General features: G+C 41.4%; 1 protein-coding gene across 1 annotated transcript in view; it reads left to right on the forward strand.

Moving 5' to 3' along the window:
* Positions 1-208: 208 nt before the first annotated feature.
* Positions 209-25002, forward strand: part of LOC142666364 (serine/threonine-protein kinase 4-like) — a 31316-nt gene continuing 6522 nt past the window's right edge. The window contains exons 1-8 of the mRNA XM_075846381.1: positions 209-380; positions 4478-4558; positions 5305-5433; positions 8710-8824; positions 10243-10407; positions 11457-11624; positions 20662-20799; positions 24041-24169. Of these exons, the coding sequence (XP_075702496.1) occupies positions 214-380; positions 4478-4558; positions 5305-5433; positions 8710-8824; positions 10243-10407; positions 11457-11624; positions 20662-20799; positions 24041-24169 (1092 nt within the window). The 5' untranslated portion in view covers positions 209-213. The remainder of the gene's footprint in view (positions 381-4477; positions 4559-5304; positions 5434-8709; positions 8825-10242; positions 10408-11456; positions 11625-20661; positions 20800-24040; positions 24170-25002) is intronic.

Here is a 25002-nt window from a genome sequence, read left to right on the forward strand (position 1 = left end):
AGTTCTAACACACCTGGCGAGCAACAAGTGCCAAAGTCTCTTCACTGCACCCCAACACCTGTCACTATTACAACTGTACTGAAGGGGGAAATACACCTGCAGGGAGGTAGATGATAAGTGATCGGTGGTGACATCAGAGCTGCTGCTGCTGCTGCTGTAACTTGTGTGCCTGCACTCGCTTCCTGTTCCTACTTCCGTTCACTGGTATCGTGTATGTATATCTGTGTGCACAGTGCAATAACCACAAGCTGCGATCATCCTGTGCATCAGGTACATGTATTGCTGGGAGCACAGGGGAGGCTGCATCCCCCCGATCACCGGACACAGAGCTCTGCCAGCAGCAGCATGGAGACTGTGCAGCTGAGGAACCACCCGAGAAGGTAATAGAACCGTCTACACCCCGGCATTACAGCTGTACGACGATGTGGACGACTTTATATTCTGTACGATGTTATATACAAGACTTTAGTTCCCAGAAGTTAGGTCTCCTATTCTCCTGAAAGTATTCCATTGTATCCTTTGCCTTAACCGTTTATTTGTATTATTATTCTGTATTAAATAGATGAAGTGACACATTGACAGCACATGGGGGTCACAATTGTGTTGTGTATTTCAGAGATCAGTTCATTAGGTGCCAGTGTAAAAGTACTCTATAATAAAGTTGAAAATTGGGTTTTGCTATGATGGCATTTTATGATGTCATTCAACGACAGATATCAGGATCTTGAGATAGATCTCTTTACATTAGCACATCTATATGACTATTTACATATTGTGTGCTCGATATCAATATACTGTGAATGATTACTACATCTTGTTATTGTTTACATTGTAGCAATAAATGTTTTATGTAAATACTGTTCAGTTATATTTACATTTCCTGGCATAATGTTATCGGAATTACTCTTAATAATAATAATAATTTAATAATAACACTGCAGAGAAAAGTAAATCAGGTAGTTGCAGATAAAATCAATTTCTTTAATAAACTACAGTAAATGGATTGTCTAGTTTAGAAAAGCCATTTTAACTACCCTGTTACTAAGTTCTGAGATAAAGAGACTGTCACCTCCGAAAACCATCCTTAACGACGACAATCTGTATATCGTTTAAAAGCTACTGATGCAAAATCTGTCATTTTTATCTTCTTGCTCGCCTGCATTCCCCGCACCATTTTTAAAACGAGTGCTGATCGACAATACAGCTTGTCGATCGGCCCTCGATGCTCCTTTTAAAAGGAGCAATGATCGTTTAGTATAGGGACAATGATCATTACTACGATTGTTCGTCCCCGTGCATTTGCATCATGTTGGCAGCACATCTCCCGATAACGATAATATTTAGTGCTGCATAAAAGATGTGATCAACCGAGGAACTTATGTACCCCAATACTGGAGATATGAAGAAAAAAAAACAATTATTAGTCCAGATTACCCCATTTACATGCACCTTCTTGAATAAATGTACATGTTGCATATATACTGCAGAAGAAATAAGCAGCTTTAGACCATTGATGCTGCTTGTCTCTGAAAGAGAACACAAAACCAAAATTTGTGTCCGATCCTTGTTTCCCTTGACCAAGAATTTCCCAGGCCCTATAGAAGTGAGATTACTGTATTTTGTGCCCTTAGTACTTATATGTACCGTATGTTAGCGGCTGTGTATGCTCTGAAATGACTCCTAGCTGTAGTCTGACCATCAGTATAAGGGCGGCTGTGTAGGAGTTGTCATACAGGATGTGTTGTCATAATTATAGATCAGTAATAAGTCAGCCTCTTTCTTCACACAATGGCCTAGCTGTGTGGCTTCCACAGTGGTATGACATGGTCTTTGTGGATGTCCTACATTTACATAACTGTGACAGGATTGTGTAATACATTATTGGGCAAGTCCCCTTTCTTCACTTCTGCTTTTGTGCATTATAAACCGGAAGGACACTTGTTCTATTAAAATACCATGCTCTTCACACTGACTTCCTACTTTGACGCTTGTATTGCTTTGGTTTGCAATTCTGTATTTTTTATATTATTATATTCGGTTCAGTATTTAATATTTAATACATTTAATATATCCAAGCCGCAAAAACACTATTTTTTTTGTATCTTGTCCTCTGCAATGCTGTATACTTGTAATGTATCACTTATCTATCATTCATATGATCCGCTACGCTGTACAGAGAATACAGACAATCACCCTGACTGAAACCGGCCATACACGGCCCACTACGTATACGTTAAATGAAGGCTGTGACGGGTGCCTAACAGTGGCATGTATACCCCAGGGACTATTATGGATCCGTTAAACGCATACGTCATTAACTCTCATGACCTTTTCATGATGTATCCGTGAAACAGATTCCATAATAGTCTGTAGATGACGGATGATACTGTGAAGCATCTGTTACAGCCAACTGTTAGCCATAGGCTATTATGGCGTCCATTAAACAGATACGTCATGAAAAACTATTTAATTCTCATGATGTATACGTTTAAGGGATGCCTGTGACGGATGCCATACAGCGACATCCGTCACCTATAGACTCCCATGTTAACAAAATGTTTACCACTCTTTTGGCCTCCGTCGGTATGATGGGAGCCAATTAGTACATTTAAAGTATGTGCTAGGAACTTGCCCGTTGCATCAGTCAAATGTGCAAGGAAAAGGCTCTGTGAAAGGGGCTGTACTTTGTAAACACATTGGTTTGCTCACATTTTACTGATACTGTGTTACAGCCGGTGTAAGGTTATGTTCACACGCTTAGCTAAAAACGTCTGAAAATACGGAGCTGTTTTAAAGGGAAAACCGCTCATGATTTTCAGCCGTTTTTTTTTATAGCAACTAGCGTTTTTCACAGCCGTTTTTGGAGCTGTTTTTCTATAGAGTCAATGAAAAACAGCTCCAAAAAACGGTTCAAGAAATTACATGCACTACTTTTTCGCGGGCATTTTTTAACGCGGCCGTTTTTCAGACCGGCCACGTAAAAAAAATGCCCCATCGGAACAGAACGCCGTTTTTCCAATTGAAATCAATGGCCAGATGTTTGTAGCATTCTGCTTCTGATTTGAAAAATGGCCAAAAATAGGTGGTGTGAACATACCCTAAAAGTACATTGCTACTGGAATCAGCTAAGAATCAGGCACATACCTACTATCTTAACTGAACTCCTATAATGTAGTGGGAGTGTACGTTTTTCAGATTACCGTACTGTGAACATCTCCTGATCATCCTGCATATTTCAAACTAGCCAGAGTAGCAGGGAGATTTCAGCTCTGAAGCCTGAAAAATTATGACTGCGTATCTGGACTACAATACAAACTATAACTCAACATCATTACAAGATAAGAAAAGCTAAGAATTTACCAACTTAAAAAACTTTTGACGTGATAGTGACATGTCCGAAATTTTTAACGGTGGGGCACTGAGCACTGAGACGCCCACCAATTGCTTAAATGAAGTGGCAGAATGCTCGGGTGAGCGTTATGGCACATGATTTCTGATCGTCTTACCTCAGATGGGTGTACGGGCTCAATAGAAAGTCTGAGTCCGTACAGCGCTTGCTTGGCTTTCCTTATCGGTCATAACTCAAAATTGATAGTTTTTCTAAATAAAAACGACTGCTGTAATCTACATTACAGCGCCGATCACATTATGTAGAAGATAGGCCACTTATAATATGGTGACAGAGCCTCTTTAAGGAAACCCGATCAGAAACACAGCGGCATAGTTACTCTTTAAGTTGTCCATACACATTGGATTAATTGTATGGTATCCATAAAGTGTACCCCATCTTTTTACATATTATTGAGGGGTGTAAAAACATGGAATGAATGGGATTAGTCCCTTACCATTAGTTCGAACACAGTTCCACATGCCCAAGGATCGGCATACTACAGTTCCTTTGGAATTGTTGTCAGCAGGACTCAGAGATGTCTCAATACTATCTCATCATGACAACCTCTTTTTAGAGTAAAACTGGCCTGGCAAGCAGCTGATAGCAACTGTAGGTCTGGCTTCAGAAACCCTCTGCTATGAGATATGGGCCATACATGAGCTGCTTAGAGCCTTACATTTCCCCTGCAGCTACAGCTGCAAATAAATGCCCGACCAAGTTATGCACCGATGCCAGGGCAAGAGCCGCTGTTTGTTGGTAGCTCTCCACACTCGCTAATAGATGCAGGTCACGAACAGGGGACTCCCCCTCTAAGATGTTCATATCCGAATAGGAAGATAGAGAAGTGTTGTCTACATGAGACCTCCCTTTAAGGGGTATATTACCTATTAGAGCACTGTTGGCCCATTAATTCTAGCAATTAATGGGGGATCCCAATTCATGACCCCCCACATTTACTTTCTTTTGACTTGTTTCAAGGAGAGGTAGAGTGAGGAGTGCAGATTCACATTAAGTAACCTTGACATTGCTGTTCTGGTTTAAACTTTGTGTTTGGTAAAGGAAACATTTTTTTACTCTTTCCCATAGGCAGTTAAAAAAGCTAAGTGAAGAGAACTTGAATAAACAGCCGGAGGAAGTATTTGATGTTCTAGAAAAACTTGGGGAAGGGTAAGTGAAGAGGTTTCAAATCTTTTGATGTGCTATTCATCTGACCCATAGACATATACACTGTTGTCGCCATCCATCTACAGTAACATGACATTTACCCAAAAGTTAGAGTCTAAATCCTCCAAAAACCTCAACATTCAGATATGACTGAAGTTACGTCTGCTATCCCATTCCCCTCCCTCTTTTCATATTCTCTTGGATCCAGCAGATATGGGCATTTTTGGGCAGGAGACTGGTCACTGGTGATTTCCTTTCCCTTACTTGCACAAATAGAAGATATATTTAGTTTTGCCTCCTTAGAAAGTTTGTAAATGTACCTGACTTCTGGCTCTGTACCCACAATACATGAGTAGACCTCCCCTTATTATCTCCTATCCGAGTGCTACTAGTAACATAGGAATAAGGCCACCCTATCGGTATGCATGTACCTGCATAGGATGAACCCCTGGGGGATCTGCTCATTTGTATGTAACCAATTTAACCAATTTAAAGTGTTGTAAAAACGAATTACATACTACATGCAGTAGAGAGAGCCCTTTTGTGCAGACCTAGCTAGTAGCTTTTAGGTATTGTTCATGCCTCGGGATGTTAATGTGGGCTTCCCTTGCATATCCCAGAGAGAGGAGTAAGAAACAGCCTTGTATTATTTTTTGTATGACAGTAGTACCCATGATGCATCAGAGATATATGCAAAGTGGCCCGATTATTTAATGCCTTTTATGATGTGTGTGTGTGTTCTTCCTTAGATCCTATGGCAGTGTATTTAAAGCGAGCCACAAAGAAACAAGCCAAATTGTGGCCATTAAACAAATTCCTGTAGAGTCTGACCTGCAAGAAATCATAAAGGAGATCTCCATCATGCAGCAGTGTGACAGGTATGCATATTGCTTGTACATATATATATATATATATATATATATATATATATATGTAGCTCCAAACCAGAGCTTTACTGTAAAGAGCTATTCCGATTGGTTGCTAAGCTTTCCTTGCTTTAAAGGGGTTTTCCCATGGAGGACATGGATATGTCATAAATGTCAGATAGATGCGGGTCCCACCTCTGGGACCCACACCCATCCCTAGAATGGGGTCCCCTAATCCCCGTTCTAGCTTTCCGGCCACTTCCTGATTACATGGTCGGGAGTTACGGGAAGTAGTAGTGAATGGCAGTCACGGAAGCAGCGTAGCATGCGAGCTACGCTGTTTCTGTAACTACTATTCAGCGACCATGTAATCAGGAATTGTCCGGGAGGTAGTGTGAGCACAAAAAGCTAGAACAGGGTTTAGGGGGCCCCGTTCTAGAGCTAAGCGCGGGTCCCAGAGGTGGAACCTGCATCTATCTGACATTTATGACGTATCCTATGGATATTCCTAAAAATAAAGTATTTGAAGCAGCACAAATCCCGATAGCAGGAGCGGTGTCAAGCTGTAAAATCAGACAAACCCAGTCTGACGTAATGAAATCCTCAGAAAAAGCATGGTTGTACAGCAGCACAGGTCTCCCAAATTTCAATCAATAGATTCTTTTATTGGTCAAACATCCAGTAAAAAATGGCAACGTTTCGACCCGTGACAAGTCTAGGCTTAAGAAAGACCCTCCACTTGTTACGAGTCGAAACGTTGCCATTTTTTTACTGGATGTTTGACCAATAAAAGAATATATTGATTGAAATTTGGTTGCTGCTGTTCAACCATGCTTTTTCTGAGGATATCCTATGGATATGTCATAAATGTCCTTCATGGGAAAACCCCTTTAATGTTGACTTGCTAACATATGTTCCTCTCCTGCAGATATGGTAGTGGATCTGGCCATACAACCCCCTACAAGTTTTCACGCTTGGATCATAGTCAAAAGGGAGACAAGTCCCTGCCAAACGCTTCTGAAAGCGGCTTATCTCCTGGCATAACAAAGGATCAGGCATGTGGAAATCCAATATGGCTGATCCTACTTTACCCCAGCATGAGCTGTCAGGGACTAGTTGGGAGGATTCCTTATATATTAGATTGCGTCCCTAACCTGCTTGAATCAATGGGCCCCGCCGACGTTATTCCAATGAGTATAAGCACCTTAAGGGCTCATGCATATGACCGTTGTTTTCTTTAGTGTCCTATCCATTTTTTGCGGGTAGCGTACTGAACCATTCATTTTTATGGGGCCATGCACACATCCATTTCTGGGTTCCCATTGTCCATCGTTTTGACGGGAAGAATAGCATTGCATGTTACGCTATTCTTGTCATCAAATATAACGGATCTTGCAGAGACTGCTCGCATCTGCGTCGTAGTACGTTGAAACCATGACGCAGGTCTAGACACATCACATAACTGACACTGCCGACAGAACCCATTAACTTATGCAGCGCTACGCTTCCTATCAAAAACTTTGTAGTCGCCAACACAGATGTGAACAGAGCCTAAGCCTAATTCATGATTTGTCCATAATCATTCTGAAGAGATCTGGATGACAACTCTGTTACATGAAATTAAATTGTAAACATTGTGGTAGGAAATCTGTCAATTCCACAATTAATCAGAGAAGTTGTTCATCCTATAAATGAGCAACAGCGTGAATTCTTCTAAGTAATAGATGTGATCTCCTGAGAGAGAGTTTGTGCTTAGTTTTCCCATTGCCCTCTGCTTCAAGTGTTTCTTCATATTTCTGGAGAGTGCTGAGGAGTCTATGGAGAAAATGCTGTCAGGACACGAGGGAACCAGGGATCATTCAATATTTAAAACTTTCTAAATTATTAAGTCTTGACCTTTCTATACAGCCAAGAGATTTCCTCTTCAGTTCATTTAAATGAATTTCCTGTGAATACATTTTATACACATCTCATGCGGAATTTTTCTGTACAGAGAAATGGAAGTCTTGTATCTGAAGTGGATGAATTGGATTACTTTTAAGTCGGCTCACACGTGTCCTAGTTTTTCCAGGACAAACTCTGATCTACATTTTTAATGCTCAACTGCTTCTCTAGAATGTAGATGAACTAATTCCTAGATGGGCCTCCACCAATAACTACGGTGCTCAGTACCGTTATTAACCAGTCCACCCAAACGCTCTTCTGGCATCATTTGGAATTACCATAAAATGTTTTGAAACCTACAACCAATGGATTAGAAATCCCATTGGTTTGACCTCTGTCATAAACAATTCCCAAATAGGTAATCTGGAATTTTGAAGGTAAGGGAAAAAGATGTCAGGAAGTGTTAGAAGAGAAGGTGAAGGTCGATAGCATGTTTTTTTGTTGTTTTTTTATCACCATATCACCATATATTTTATTTTAGGTATCATTGCTGTCTTCACTCGTCTTAAAGGGGGCATCTTACTCCCATGCCAATGATTTTCATGGTCTTTTCTTAACTTGGTTGCATCATTGACATTTTGTACTCAACACGTGACTATGGCATCCAGTCTCTAGCCATTATGGTGATGTGCTGCCCCTACTGACATCACAACTGCGCCCAATGATTGGCTGCCACAGTCACGCCTCAAGTACAACACATCAATGCTACAAGCAAGTAAACAAAAAACGGCGGGGGACCTTGGAATCGTCTGCATGAGAGTAAGGTGAAAGTTTATACAGGGGTTTTCCAAAAGGTCAGAAATCCGGTGAATTCCCATCTTGGGTGTTTATTGCATATCCACAGTATAAGAAATTAATGCCTGATAGGTGCAGATTTAACCACTAGGGCCCCATCTATCGGGTGAACGGGGGTCCTGTGATCCCAGTTTTCTAATTGATCAGCAGCTTTCCCATTGAAATCAATGGAGAGGTGGCCACATATGCGCACAGCCAAGTGTGTATGGGACCCAGAGGTGGTACCTGCACCTATTAGGCATTTATTGGATATGCCATACATGTCCAATATAGATTTAGTATACATTGTATTCTGTTCAGACTAGCTTCAGATTGGTTATCTTTCCTTTTATCTGTCTTTTTCCTTCTTATAAACCTCACTTTTTTCTCCCATTTCATTTTTCTCTTCTTCTCATCAGCTATTCTTTCTTACCTCTCATGGTCTATTCAGTTATCCTTCTGTCTACAAACCAGTGGTTCTTCCATTCTCCTCACTCCGTGTAATGAGGGCTCTTCATGCGAGTCCAGTGCAATCTGTTTAACTATATCTTCTCCGCTCTCCTTTTTCAGCCTTCATGTTGTGAAGTATTATGGCAGCTATTTTAAGAACAGTGACCTGTGGATTGTTATGGAGTATTGTGGAGGGGGATCTGTATCTGACATAATCCGACTACGGAAACAAACTGTAAGTTAAATACATATTTTAGGATTATTACATTTCTTTCTGAAAGATTATGCAATCCTGAATGTCAATGCCTGAGCAGATCAATATAATATTTCATCCCCACAATTATATTTAAGAGCAAACAAAACTTCTGTGCACATTGTCCTTGGTCGCTGATGATAACCATCATGTACTCTATTTACATTGACATACGAAGCGGAAGTACTTAGATTATAGTTTGAGCTTATAATTTGTGAGAGTTTCACTTCTTGTTTTCCCCTAGACAGGTGTACAATACTGAAGACATACATACTGTGTCAGGTATTTTTGTAACTTATATAGACATCATAGTGGAGGGTCCTCTGCTCAGTAACCCCAAGTGCCAGAGTGGATAGCCATTAAGAAAGAGCTGTGCATGCTATAGCAGACCCAGTCCCTCCATGTATTACATGGTCGGTCATCCAATCCCCTGCACCCACCGGTCTAAATTACAGCTATTATTGCCGGGGTTTCCATGAGCCGGACCAGTGGCGATCAGATGGTCGCCAGGGTGGCTGTTTTTAGATTAGGGGTTGTCTTGATGAGACAACTTTAATGGGTCATCCATATGCTTTTTTTTCTGTTTTTACATGTATTCTTGCTGTTTTTGACAACCGTTTAAAAACAGACAACATATTTGAATGCGGGTACAGAAAATTAATTTTATATGGAATTGAGGGACAGTCATTTCCTGGTATTGGTGATTGAAGTGGACAGAAAACTGATCATGGGGGAAACACGAAAGCTGTGTATGAAGAAAAGAGTTAAAGGGAGGCTGAGTGGGTAGAGGAGTCCAGGTACATTGCTCCAAGCCATCTCTCAAAGTTGAATGTAGCGGATCATATGAATGATAGATACATGTCCCCAAATACTTTATGTGCCCTTGCGCTTATCTAACAGAAAAGAATGACTTGAGACATTCCACAACCGGCAAGGGTATTGTAACGGTGCCCAAGCCCACATGCTTTAAAGCCGATTGTAGAAAGTCCCAATGCACCCGATTAAATGCCTTCTCGGTTGACATATCTTTATTCTTTATTGTATTGCTGTAATAACACTGGACTTCTTGTCTTTAGTTTTAGTAAAAAAAATGAAGCTAGTCTTGTCTAATATAGTCATCTCCTGGTTTTCAACCTCAGGGATTCTATCTCCATATTGTATTTGCAGACCGGTGTTTCGGCTTTAACCCCTTCACGACTGTTAGCTGTAAACTAATGTCTAACATTCACCAAGTTGCAGCACTCCGTTATATACAAGAAAACAGCGCTGCGCCTTCTCTTGCGGTACCTCAAATATCATTCCACAAACATGTAGTGCAGCAAGTTGGCTTTTTCCTGCAATCAAATAAATTATATGTTACTGATTTCTATGACAAACGCCATTTTATTCTCTCTCTACAGTTAAAAGAAGACGAAATAGCAACCATTGTGCAGTCAACTTTAAAAGGACTGGAGTATCTTCATTTCATGAGGAAAATACACCGAGATATTAAGGCCGGGAACATATTACTTAACTCTGATGGGGTTGCTAAACTTGCAGATTTTGGGGTGGCAGGTCAGCTGACTGTAAGTATTCTTTGACCTTGCATTTCATGCTATATAATAATTTCTATGATACGATGCTTTTACATATTTGTTGCAAGCAGTATCAAGTAGAGCAACAACATTGAAAAAAAATTATTTCCCATCAGATCCCTTTCAAATACCATTTATTAAGCAAACGTTGATTACAAGATGGCCATGCATTTGGGATTTCAGACGGCCTGTTTTCTGAACGGCGTGTCGTTCATGGTTGGTTTGTGAAGGTTGTCGTTTTGGACCACAATTCCTTCAGTTAAAAACGACAAATCGGCGATCGATCTCTTACTTGATCTGTGGCCTGGTCTGGGCTTTTATTGATGGGATGCAGATTTGTTGTTTGGCATGAATAACTTTATAAGGCCTCATGCACACGACCGTAGTGTTTTTCTGGTCCGCAAATTCCAGGACCGTGTTCCGTGAAATGTCATCCGCAGTTCATCCGTATGTCCTCCGCAGTTCATCCGTATGTAATCCGCAAAATGCGGATGAAAAATAAAAAGCCTAGGTAAAACATGATGACGACAGAACTCATTCCCGGTCGTCGCCTAGCAACACTTCCGCAAATCCGCAAAACTGCGGATGACACACGGCGGTGTATCCGCAATTTCCACGGGCCCATTGACTTCTATTGGCATGTCCGCACCGCATTTGCGGCCCATAATAGGACATGTCCGTAGTTTCTGCGGCACGGATGTGCGGACATGCGGAGAGCCGTGAAAACACGGATAGTGTGTATGGGCCCATAGAAATGAATGGGTCCGCAATTTACCCGTGGATTTGCGGTTGAATTGCGGACGCAAAAACACGGTCGTGTGCATGAGGCCTAAGAGTACACCCGGCAACGACTGTAAAATTATTGCCATCTCAACCAGAAGTGATTGTAATAAGGTGGGGAAATCAAATTCCCAGATGCAGATCTCCAATGTGAGTGGGCAGAGTGAAGGGTCTCAGTGTACCAATGGGCATGAGTTTATGGTAACGCTATGTATAATATGTGGCTGCTTCTGTTTAGCTCCGGTGTTATTTCTCATCAGGACACTATGGCAAAGCGGAACACTGTTATTGGTACTCCATTTTGGATGGCCCCTGAGGTGATTCAAGAGATTGGATATAACTGTGTTGCAGATATTTGGTCACTTGGCATAACTGCAATTGAGATGGCTGAAGGGAAGCCCCCGTATGCTGACATTCATCCAATGAGGGTAAGAAGTACAAATGATGATGTCACCTATGACTGAATCTAATATTATAACAGTGATGTTCTGTTCTATTATCTCATAAAGCTTTACAAATATTGGAAAAGACCCTAATAGTTGGCGGGTAAAAAAACTTAAATATATAGAAAAATTGCCAAGGCAATAGGAACCTGTTTTTTTCCCAACTACTTACTAACTAATAGAATAGGATAGTAGAATAAATGAAATACCTTAAATTAGGGACAAACAACATGGAAATATAAAACTTTTGCAGGAAGAGGCTCGTTGGATCCATCGCCTCAGTAGCTTGATCCCCAATGGCCTAAACGAAGGTTTTACCTTCGTGGCCTTTCTGTGTGTTTTACTTTAAACACTGCTGTTTTTATCATTATCAATATCATTTGTATCATGTGATCGTTGTTCTAGTATATATAATATAATAACCTTAATACGTTGGGGCACTTTCATGTATTAATAATGTCTTTGTCTTACAATATATATTTTGATAAAGAATTACATATGCCTCATATTGCTGTACTATTTTGTCTTCCACGAGATTATCATCCTTGTTAAATAATGGATGTTATTCTCATCCATCTTTTCCTTTTTTCCTCTCCTTCATCCATTAGATGTAATAATGGCTGCGACAGATGCCATACGCTTTGCACAACATCATTTGGTTGCCATTCTAAGTGTTCGAGCATTTTGCATGATATATTTTTTCCGACTTTTTCTAAGTCCCTTGACATGCTCAGTAGCGCTGATATTTCACTTAGTCTCGGTATCTATTAGTAAATTTCTCATTTTTTTCTAAGTCCCTTGACATGCTCAGTAGCGCTGATTTCCCACTTAGTCTCAGCACCTACTAGCAGTTTACCTGATATTTTTTCTAAGTCCCTTGACATGCTCAGTAGCGCTGATTTCCCACTTAGTCTCGGCATCTACTAGCAGTTTGCCTGATATTTTTTCTAAGTCCCTTGACATGCTCAGTAGCGCTGATTTTCCACTTAGTCTGAGCATCTACTAGTAGTTTGCCTGATATTTTTTCTAAGTCCCTTGACATGCTCAGTAACGCTGATTTCCCACTTAGTCTCCGCACCTACTAGCAGTTTGCCTGATATTTTTTCTAAGTCCCTTGACATGCTCAGTAGCGCTGATTTTCCACTTAGTCTGAGCATCTACTAGTAGTTTGCCTGATATTTTTTCTAAGTCCCTTGACATGCTCAGTAACGCTGATTTCCCACTTAGTCTCCGCACCTACTAGCAGTTTGCCTGATATTTTATCTAAGTCCCTTGACATGCTCAGTAGCGCTGATTTCCCACTTAGTCTCGGCATCTACTAGTAGTTTGCCTGATATTTTTTCTAAGTCCCTTGACCTGCTCAGTAGCGCTGATTTCCCACTTAGTCTCGGCACCTACTAGCAGTTTACCTGATATTTTATCTAAGTCCCCTGACATGCTCAGTAGCGCTGATTTCCCACTTAGTCTCGGCATCTACTAGCAGTTTGCCTGATATTTTTTCTAAGTCCCTTGACATGCTCAGTAGCGCTGATTTTCCACTTAGTCTGAGCATCTACTAGTAGTTTGCCTGATATTTTTTCTAAGTCCCTTGACATGCTCAGTAACGCTGATTTCCCACTTAGTCTCGGCATCTACTAGCAGTTTGCCTGATATTTTTTCTAAGTCCCTTGACATGCTCAGTAGCACTGATTTTTTTACTTAGTTTTGGTATCTGTCTATGGCATTAGTGCGCAGGTGTGGTCGCCTGCTTGTGATTGGCCGTGTTGCATCGGCTTACTATTGGCCACATATCAAGTCTATCTGGCAGGAAGGAGGTTCCTCAGGCTGAATACACGCATTCATTGGCTAGCCGCAGCCACACACCTGTTCTCGTTCCAGTGGAAGTCCATAAAGAGGCTGTTTTGTTTGGAGCGTGCCACTATATGCCCCTAAAACCCCTGAGGACGCTGCATCTGTGGCAAAACATGTCGGGGAGGATCTTTTAGAGCAATGTTAACTGGAGCTGATCCTTCATATAATTGACTATAGCCAGCAGTTATACTCAGTGTCACCAGTGTCACCTCTCATGTTCTATAGACAGATTTATTTCTGCAAGTTCCATGTGCGGGTACACATTGTAGTTTTACATTTTTATGTTGTTTGTCCCTAATTTAATAAAGGTATTTAATTTATTCTGCTATTCTATTCTATTAGTTCGTAGTTGAGAAAAAACGGATGCCTATTGCCTTGATAATTTTTCTATATATTATCTCATAGGGGTGACTGAAACTGTAGCTCCAAATTCAAACCACTTAAAATTTTATATTGCATTATTTTATAATAATATTGATTTTCTGCCACTAACATATTGCCAGCCTACTGTGGTTACATTCACATCAGACTAGGAAGGCTCACCATCTTATTTCCCTACCTCAGACGGATCACTTAAATTCCCTGCCGCTGCCCTGTACGTGGTGTTATTAGAATCATGTGCTGTTTGGGGCAGGCTGTATGCTCTGCATAAACCACTTGCAGAGGCTGTTGCAGTAGGGGCATCGTTGGTGGTGGGCATACGGCTGCATGTACCCTGTGGTCGTTGAGATTACGAAATGTATCTGTAAATGTAACTGGAATATGGATCTCCTGTGTGAATGCAGCCAAATTCAGAGCAAAGCTGGTACTGTGTCACAATGCAGGAATGTCTTTTATGTTGCAGTTTTGTTGGAGTGGTATAGTTATTGTGTCTGTGTTTGGTATTAGTAACGGAGAGTATGATCCATCTTTTCATGAACCAATATCAGGACTTCATTGTAGAGACCTTAAAAATCCACCCAACACATGATGACGAAGGACCAGGACGCTAACACGTCCCATACACCAAATGAATACAGTTGGCGTTCAAAACACGTACTGCGTTAAACCGCGTTATATTCAGATGAGGCCACACTGCTGCTTTGATAGGCCAATTTCTTGTGACAGACTCCCTTTAACCCCTCAATGACCGCCTATACGTGTTTTCACGGTGGCCATTAAGGGTACTTCTGCCAGACCGCCGCCTTTTCATGTCGGCGCTTTGGCATAAGATAGCGCCCCCGGGAGGTGCTTAAACTCTGTGTACTCAGCTACGGAGGTAGCTGAGGCCTCGGAGCACAGACCGAGGACCGTTTTCTCCGGTCATGTGATCGCCGTTATTCACCGAATAACGGCGATCGCTATAAAAACATAAAATATATTCTGTGAGAGAAGAGAGAAATGGTCAAAATAAGGGCCAGCACTCCCTATTAGACCCCCGATCACCCCCCCTGTCCGCCCCCCCGTACCTGATAATCAAAATGGGGTGACTGACTGTCACGTCACAATGACAGAACACATTACACTACGGAGGTAGTGTATTGTGTTCTAGCAGCGATCAGAGCTGCAAGTCTAAATGTCCCCAAGTGGGACAAGTAAAAAAAAGATAATAAAAATGTTTTAAAAAAGTGTAATAATAAAAGTTATAAGTGACATAAACAAAAAATGCTTTTTTTTCCTATAATAAGTCTTTTATTATAGGAAAAAAATAAACACGTTCTAAAAGTACACATATACCGTGTTCGTAACGACCCCAACTATAAAACTATAATACTATTTTTTACGCACGTTGAACACCGCAAAAAAATAAGTAAAAAAAACCAATGCTAGAATCACAATTTTTTGGGTACCACCTCTCTCAAAATATACAATAAAAAAGTCGCATGTACGACAAAATAGTACCAATAAAAACTGCAACCCGTCCCGCAAAAAACAAGCCCTTACACAGCTTTTTTGACTGAAAAATAAAAAAGTTACGGCTCTCAGAATAGGGTGACACAGAAAATAAATTATTTTATAAAAAAGTGATTTTATTGCACAAACGCTGCAAAACATAAAAAAACTATATACATCTGGTATCGCCGTAATCGTATCGACCCGCAGAATAAACAAAAATTGTCATTTATGGCCCTGGGTGAACGCCGTAAAAAAAAACAAGAATAAAAAACATTGTCAGAATTGATGGTTTTTGGTCACATTTCTTGCAAAAAAATGGAATAAAAAGTGATCAAAAAAATCGCAGGAACCCCAAAATGGTACCAATGAAAACTACAGGTTGTCCCGCAACAAATAAGCCCTTACGCAGCTCCGGTGATGAAAAAATGAAGACGTTCTGGCAATACAAAATGTGCAGTGTTCCAAAAGCGGTCCACCAGTAGATGGCAGCAATAGAATGATGTATTAATGACGATAACGTCTGCCCGGCGGTTTATTTCCCTTGTATTTTAAACACTCCTATATTTAATATTAAGATTATCTGCCTACATTTTTGATCAGGCTTTCATTTGGTCTAGCACCGGAAGGAGAAAACCAACGAAACAATTAAAAGTAATTTATTCATTTATACTTCACATAAGGGGTAGATCAAGTATTTCAATGCCAGTTCATATTGTGGGTTCCCCTCCCAGAGTGTAAGGCAGGAAATGCTGCAGATTTTTTGCAACAAAATATCTTGCGCGGAATCTAAAATAAACCGCAGGTATTTCAGTCACAGAAATCTGCAGCATATCCTGCCTTTTGCATTGTTGCTGCGCATATTGCTGTAGAAGCGCGGTTTTTTCCTCAGTGGTTTTATCTGCGGATTTAGTGTCAAGCGTTTATTGTAGCAAACTATATGTGCACCTGCGGATTTCCAGCGTTTTTTCTGCGTTTCCGCTGTACAAACCACAACATCTTTAGCAGAATTGATGCTCCCTATTGAAGTCTATGGGCCAAACACGCAGCATCTCTGCACAGAACCCACAGCATAAATGAACATGCTGCAGAACTAAATGTCGCACCGCAGAACTCTTTTCACACAACTTTTCTGCATTTTTGTCCGGAGTGTGTGGCTGAGATTTTCTAAATCTCATCCACTTTGCTGCTACTGTAAATGCTGCGGAATTTCCGCACAGAATTATGTTGCAGGAATACTTCCGTGTTTACGCTGTGTGGGAGCCCAGTCTTAGGGTCAGTTCACACGGAGGATTTTGCTTGGTGGGTCCGACCGCAAAATCCGCAGCAGAATTATTCCTCCTCCCACTCATTGGGAAAAAATCAGCTAGTGGGAAACGGAAGTGTCTGGCTCCTATTGAAATTAATGGGAGTCAGAATCTGCCGTGTGAACATACCCTAAGGGCTTATTTAGACGAACGTGTAATATGTCCGTGCAACGCGCGTGATTTTCACGCGCCTCGCATGGACCTATGTTAGTCTATGGGGCCGTGCAGACTGTCCGTGAGTTTCACACAACGTGTGTCCGCTGCGTAAAACTCACGACATGTCCGATATTTGTGCGTTGTTCGTGCATCATGCCCCCATTGAAGTCAATGGGTGCATGAAAATCACGCGCTGCACACGGAAGCACTTCCGTGTGATGCGCGTGATTCGCGCAACAGCAGTAAAAAGTATGAATGAAAACATACATACAGAGTGTCATAATGGCGGCTGCGCTAAAATCACGCAGCCACGCATCATACGCTGCTGACACACGGAGCTGTTATGTACCTATTGCGCGCGCAAAACGCACAAGCTCGTGTAAATCCGGCCTAAGGCTGAGTTTCTACAGCGCACATTTGATGCAGATTTTGCACGCGTTTTTTTAAGCGAAGACCATGAACGGAACCTAAACAGAAGAAATATATAAAGAAAGGCCTCATGCACACGACCGTAGTGTTTTTCTGGTCCGCAAATTCCAGGACCGTGTTCCGTGAAATGTCCTCCGCAGTTCATCCGTATGTAATCCACAAAATGCGGATGAAAAAAAAAAAGCCTAGGTAAAACAGGATGACGACAGAACTCATTCCCGCTCGTCGCCTAGCAACACTTCCGCAAATCCGCAAACTGCGGATGACACACGGAGGTGTATCCGCAATTTCCACGGGCCCATTGACTTCTATTGGCATGTCCGCATCGAATTTGCGGCGCGTAATAAGACATGTCCTGAGTTTCTGCGGCACGGATGTGCGGACATGCGGAGACCCGTGAAAACACGGATAGTGTGTATGGGCCCATAGAAATGAATGGGTCCGCAATTCTCCCGTGGATTTGCGGGGGAATTGCGGACGCAAAAACACGGTCGTGTGCATGAGGCCAAAGGCCTTAGAGGTCTGCTCTCCTGGAACTATTTCTAGTTTTGGCTTATAAAGTGCAGGCAAAATCTGCAGCAAATCTGCACTGTGGGAACTCAGCCTAAGAGTTTCATTACTCTGACTTTCTCCAATCAGTTTTTTGCACCCATTATAATAAATGACCATCTATAGGTATAAGCTGTGATCATGAAGAGCCAGGAGTGGACTGACATTTGTCCAGGCCACTGGCAATAAAGATCATGGACAATTATCACCCACTATATTCATCATACATGTAAGCAGTATTTATTGCCTGCATTATGTTTTTCTTTTTCTAGGCCTTGCACTACAAGGGGTTTTCCAGGATTTCTGTTTTGCAGCCCAGCCTCATTCACTTGAATAGAAATGAGCTGCCATACCTGCGACAGCCCATGGTCAAGAGTGGTGTTGTTTCATTTTTTTTTTTCTAATTTTGGAAAATCCCTTGTTTTATTAATTGCTGCATTTGAGGGGCTGTTGGCCATAGGTCAGACAATCATTCCACCCCAGTCTATTTCTAGAAGCTACACTTTACATCAATTGGGCCAATGTAGGGGTTGTGTCTACTAGCTAAATGTTCCCTTAGGCTGAATTTATACACAGCCTTTACTAGCGTTGTCGGTGTTTTTTTGTTTTTGTTTTTTGCCCCAAAAAGCACTGTGGCCAGACATTTATGGTAAAATATGAGAGAGCCTGCATACACAGTGTTTTGGTTTTTCAAATGCATGTGAAAAATGACATTTGCCAAAAAGGGCATTTGAATGATAAAAGTATTTATGGATTATATCATATAAAGCCCAGTTTGAAACATAGTTTAGGCATTTTGAACCCAACCCAGCCAGGATTGCTCAAAACGGGTTGAGCTAATGCTTCTTAATTCATTTTCTGTGCTTGGCCTAGCGTTCTGGGGGACCCTAAAATATAATGAAATGAAAGATGCCATATTTAATAAAATGGAAATATACAATTTACAGATGTATTGTATACGAATCACACAGGTAAATAAAAATCCTTAAGGGGGTTTTACACTGGCCGATTATCGGGCAGACGAGCATTCATAGAACGCTCTTTGCCGATAATTGGCCTGTGTAAACAGGGCAGCGATCTGCAGATGAACGAGCAAACGCTGGATCGTCTGCTGGTCGTATCGTTTAAAAAAAGTAAAATATTATCGTTGTCGGCAGCACATCTCCCTGTGTAAATATGATGCCGACATGATGATGTATGGGGACGAGCGCTCGTACCCATGCATAGTTCTGTGTGACAGGAGCAAACGAGCGCCGATGAACGATGTCTCGTTGATCGGTGCTCGCTGCACCTGCCGCTCACTGATTACATTGTACTAAGTATGTGATTCGGTAACAGGTTCCAGATAATTGACGTCATACATTTTCAGGCCTGCGTGCCTATATCTTGTCCCCAGGGACAATATCACACCCTTCATCCTGTGGGTCTTCAACTGTAATATACGAGATGGTTACGGGCTGTAGTTCTGGATCATAAATTGTAGATCGCTGTGAGGGGCTCTGACATTTTCAGTACTGAACATGTCCGCAATCCATGCTATCGTTGGATCCAAAATGCGGCCTGTGGTATGCTGACAGGTCCACAATTGCAATGGTGGAAACATTTTATTTTTCAGGAGCCCTGCAGGGTTTTTACTAGATTATTCTCTCTTGTAAAGGAAGGGATTTTGAAAATAACCCTTATCACATAATTACTATTTATGCTATTTAAAGAGTACCTTTCACTAGGTCATATAAGTTGAACTGGTTAACTGGCCTGAATAGCGCTGTCTCCCTAAATCCAGCGCTGTTTTTCTTTTTTTCCTGAACCCTCCCATTCCAGAGATATGGCCCACTGTTGTGTTGGCTCCCTATAGGCTAATTTACTGAAGTTAGCCAATGGGGTGGGGCTAGCTTCCCTGTTTCTGATGATGACCAATCAGCACGAGGCAACTTGAGGGTAGTTCACCCCTTGTTGGCTAACTACAGTGAATTAGCATAGAGGAAGCCAATACAACAGTGGCCCATATCTCTGGAATGGAGGGGGGGGGGGGGGAGGAAAAAAAGAGAAAAACAGCACTGGAATCAGGGAGACAGCGCTATTCGGGTCAGTAAACCAGTTCAGCTTATATGACCTAGTGACAGGTTTAAATAAGGACTTCTCAGCCCTCTTGACATGTAGGATTTAGTAAATACTTGTATTCCCCGTTAAATAACAATTAAGGATCATCTTTCCTCAGAGCTCTGCTTTGTGTTGTTCCTCTGTTATTCCTCCTGGAAATGTATGAATAAATAGACAACTGGGTATTGCCATTACCCTTGTCCGGGGTGCATGTTCCTACACCACAGCCTGACACTGTCCAATCAGTGCTGGCAGTGTCAGACTGTGTAGGGATAACCCCCTATTAACGAGGGGAATGGTAACTCCCAGTTGTCCATGTATTTATATTTTTCCAGGAGGAATAACAGAGGAATTGCATGACGAAGAGTGAAACCAGAATGAAATACTAGTAAAAACAGAAAATTTATAAGATATATTACAAAATTATTAGATATATACATTTGTGGACTATTGCCAAGTATAATCAAGGTAGAGCTTTACTTTATATTGTAACGGGATTAATTCTGACTATATAATATAATTCCCCAGTACTACAGTATATAACATGGAGAGCATTTAGTGCATATTTTTCTTACAGTTAAAACTTAGATCCTATACAAAAGTAAGAAAATATCTAAATGTTAAATTTTTACTTCCCTCTTTTGCGTGGAATTTGTGTAACCGTACACTATGGTCCCAAGCCAGAACTTATCATTTTACTGATATCTGAAAATAAAATACATTATCATATTACATTTATATTAGTTTTTCCCCTTTAGGCTATTTTCATGATTCCATCAAACCCACCACCGACACTTCGGAAGCCGGAACTTTGGTCAAAACAGTTCATCGATTTTATTAACCAGTGTCTAGTCAAGAATCCGGAACAAAGATCGAGTGCAACGGAGCTGCTACAGGTATAACCCTATTTATCTCCAAATCTATATAGTTCGCTTACCTTTCCTATATGGACACAGGCTATGTATCAATTGATATCTAATAAAGTTTTTTGTTTTTTTTTGCTGTTTTGTTTTTTTTGGTCTATAGTTATGGTTGAGACTGATACTAGTCTGATATTTGCAAGATACTATGAGGCAGATTTATCACATTAGGGTCGAGCCGGGGGCCAAAATGAAATGTAGCATTTGCTAATCAGAATATATGGCGGTTTTTCTCCCCTTAGGCCATGTTCACATATATCATTTGTGGCCAGCCAGTTGTTTTATGCCTGAGCCAGACACAACTGATGAAAAAGTTGTACACCAGTCTATAGCCGGACCAAGCTAGACAAAAAAAGGTCTGGATGCATTTTTTTTTGTCTAGGGTCACAGCTGATGCATCGGATATCAAAACTACTTCCATAGGAAAGTATAGGATCAGTTCTGGAATGAGTTTTCTACTCATTAGTATTAGTGGCGCCTTTAATTTCATCCCCGGTTCTATATTTTGGGACAGTTTAGTTCAGCTGCTGTGAGTAGATCAGTACTAGTGATAGATTCTCTTTCAAATGGCCTGACCCTTGATAATAATATGTTGAAGTAGATTCTGGTCCTTTATTGGAATCCACATAGGCAAATCTGGCCAGTTTAACTCATGGACGGGACTAGTTTATAAGAGCTCGTAATCCATTTTCATAATACTAACATAGTATATTATGGTGGCCTTATCCAACTGTGGGTTAAAAATAATAGCAAGGTAGCTGAAAGGTTTTTATGGCTGGGTGTGTTCAGGGTTCAAGCAATATTACCTTAGATTCCAAGACCAAACCACATTCGTATCACTTGTTTTTGAGTTTACTTGTGGTCCCTTCCATTGTTGTTTGGAGAACACCAGAGGGATAGGCTTAGCTTACCAGGTTTTCATTGCAGACTGACCAGCCAATGGGAGGATGTTTCAGCTGTCTCATAGTCTGCCACACATGAAGCAGTCTAATCCCTGTCCATATCCTAAAATGTATTGTTTTTTAAGCTCTAGTATTGGAGAAGGGATAAATAGATGGATACTTCTTGGAGCCAGGGCCAGATTAGGGTTGGTGGAAGCCCCAGGCAAAAAATCTGTTAGGAGCTCTAATCGCAATTGACCCCCCATTACAGCCACATATAGGTTGCACATTGCCCTTTTCATTGAACTCTATGGAAAGTATTGAGATAGCCAAGATAGTGACTCCCTTAAGGCCCATTCTCACGAGCGTGAATAACATCCGTGTACTGCTCATGGGAATCACGCGCAGCACACAGACCCATTGATTTCAATGGGGCTGTTCGCACACGCAGGAGTTTTCACGCAGCGAGAGTCCATTGCGTGAAACTCTCTGCATGTCCTATATTGGTGCGTTTTCACGCACCACGCACCACTGAAGTCAATGGATGAGTGAAAACCACGCACCGCAAGTGGAGGCACATCTGTGTGCAGTGCGTGATTTGCGCACCAATTTGATTGAAAATAAAGAAAAGATGTGCTTTGTGAGTGCGTGAATAACGCATGCCCCTCGCAAAGCACACTGATGCATAACGCAACACACACGGACCAGATTTACGCGTGTTTTTCACGTGCGGGAATCTGATACACTCGTGTGAATAAGGCCTTAGACATTCAAAGATAGAGTTACCACAAATGCGTCTACTTCTCAGCTATATAGGATTGTTGAACAACCATCTGAGATCCCCGTTTTCCGGACAGGTGGGAGTCCCAGAGGTGAGCCGTGTATACACTATCTATATAAATAATGGGTACCAGGGGTGTAGCTAGATAATGCAGGGAGAGTGGTTGGTTGAAGGCTCCTTGGTCCCCAAGGTGGTGGAGGCCTCTAGGCACATGCTCCTTGTGCCCTCCCTCTAATCTGGCCCTGCCTGGAGCTCATAAAGACTATTCCTTTAAGCAATGTCTTTCGTAAACTTCAGAAGTGTTTTATTTTAATTGCTTGTGATGCATTAAATGTGATAAATCAATTCTTGGGAATTCTGAGAACAAGGATTTCCCTCGATAACGATGAGGATTCCTCTAAGTGTTTTTCGCTGTGATGAAATAAAATGCTCAGGCTCTCTGCAGACTGAAGGAAGACGTGACTTCAGAAAACTAGGACATGATGGGGTGGGAATAGTATGTAGTGTTAATATTTCACTGAATTATTTATTGATCTTAGGTTTGGCCTCTGACAAATATAACACATATTAAATGCAAAATAAATAAAACCAAGTGTTATGTGTGGGATCAGTAATGCCATCTATTATTAATTATGACATTTTAACGAGTTTTCTGTAACGGTAATGTGTATTTTCATAGTGGTCACACCATGGTAAAGTCACTAGGATTAGCACCGTAGACCTGCACCTATACAAATAGTGGTATGTTACACTCTGGGCAAAACAGATACACTGGTTGTGCTGGGCCTGATGGGTTGGGGTATGACACCGTATCAGTTCTTGCCAGGATGGTCCTTTAAAGGAGAATTCAAATAATGTTCTTCACTATACTATCTAGTTCATAAGCTTTTAAGCTACCCCTAAGGGCTAGTTCACACAGAGTATTTTGGCGCTTTTTTTGACGTGAAAACCGCGTTGGAAACAGCACCAAAAAATGCCCAAAATCGCCTTTCAATGGGAGGCGGAGACGCTTTGCCCGCGAGCGGTAAAAAATGCTCGTGGAGAGAAGCAGTGACATGCCCTTTTGTTCGGGCGTTTCCGTCTCTGACCTCACATTGACATGAACGCCACGAAAAACGCAGCGAGTGTTCTGTCGGCAGGTCAAAATCTGCCTCAAAAATTTTTCCGCCTGCAAAAAACTCATTGTGAACAGGGCCTAATGGTGGCTGAAGGCAGCCAGAATAACTCTTTGTCTATGCAGGGGATTTGGAATTGTGTATATGAAAAAAAAACATCTCTGTCTGCTAGAAAAATATATTAACAAGTTAATTGGCACAGAATTTTGGACTGATTTAGAAAGAAAACAAAAAAAAACAACTAAATGTTGTTCAAGGGTGGACATTCACTTTAAAGACAGTAACGATTCAAAAATTGTGAGGAGATCTTTGTGTGTGTCAAATGTGATCCTAATGGGAAAAAAAATAATTATTATAGGATTTTAGTTGGTTAATGATATTCACAAGGGTTTTATTCGGAATTATTACATTTAGTTACATACTATTTTCATCTTACTTAGCACCCATTTGTCAAAACAACTAAAGGAGCATCCATTCTGAAACACTTAATAAATGAATCAATGGAGGCAAAGATCAAACGTACTGAATTACAGCAACGTGAAGTAGAACAAGAAGAGGAGGAGAATGCGGTTGGTATATTTTGCTTTTGTTTTACCAGTAAGCCCCTTAATTCAATCTCCTGCAGCAACTATGTATACAACTCTGTGTCCAAACTCTAAGTTAAGCAGCTACCCCCGTCTCACTCGCAGCAGGAAATCTCAGCACAATAATAAGCTCCATTTACATTCAGCCAATCAGCTGTCTGTAAATATAGGGGTGTCTCTCATTGTGTGTGCAGCTGGAAAACTCCTTCAGGACTTTTATTACCTCCTTGACACTGAGGGAGCCGGCCGCCACAATTCCTTCTCTGCTCAGAAGCAAAGCTGCATTTTGTATAACAAATAAAAGTTTTCAAGCACTGAATATTGTCATCATGCTGTTTACATTCCCTTTAGGCTTTATTCAGACGAACGGGAAAAACGTCCATGCAACGCGCCTGATTTGCACGCGCGTTGCACGGACCTATATTAGTCTATGGGGCCGTGCAGACATGTCCGTGATTTTTACTCAGCGTGAGTCCGCTGAAAAAAAGTCACGACATGTCCGTTCTTTGGGCGTTTTGCGTGAATCACGCACCCATTGAAGTCAATGGGTGTGTGAAAACCACGCATGTCGCACGGAAGCACTTCCGTGCGAACAGCATGATTCGCGCAACAGCTGTCAAGGATGAATGAAAACAGAAAAGCACTACGTAATTTTCTGTTTACAAACATCTAAATGGAGTTTCATAATGATGGCGGCTGCGCGAAAAGCACGCAGCCGCGCATCATATGCTGCTGCCACACGGAGCTGTTAAGTGGCTTTTGCGCACGCAAAATGCTGCGTTTTTGCGTGCGCAAAAACGCCACGCTCGTGTGAATGA

This window comes from Rhinoderma darwinii, chromosome 13 (assembly GCF_050947455.1).
Source record: "Rhinoderma darwinii isolate aRhiDar2 chromosome 13, aRhiDar2.hap1, whole genome shotgun sequence".
NCBI classification, from domain to species: Eukaryota; Metazoa; Chordata; class Amphibia; order Anura; family Rhinodermatidae; genus Rhinoderma; species Rhinoderma darwinii.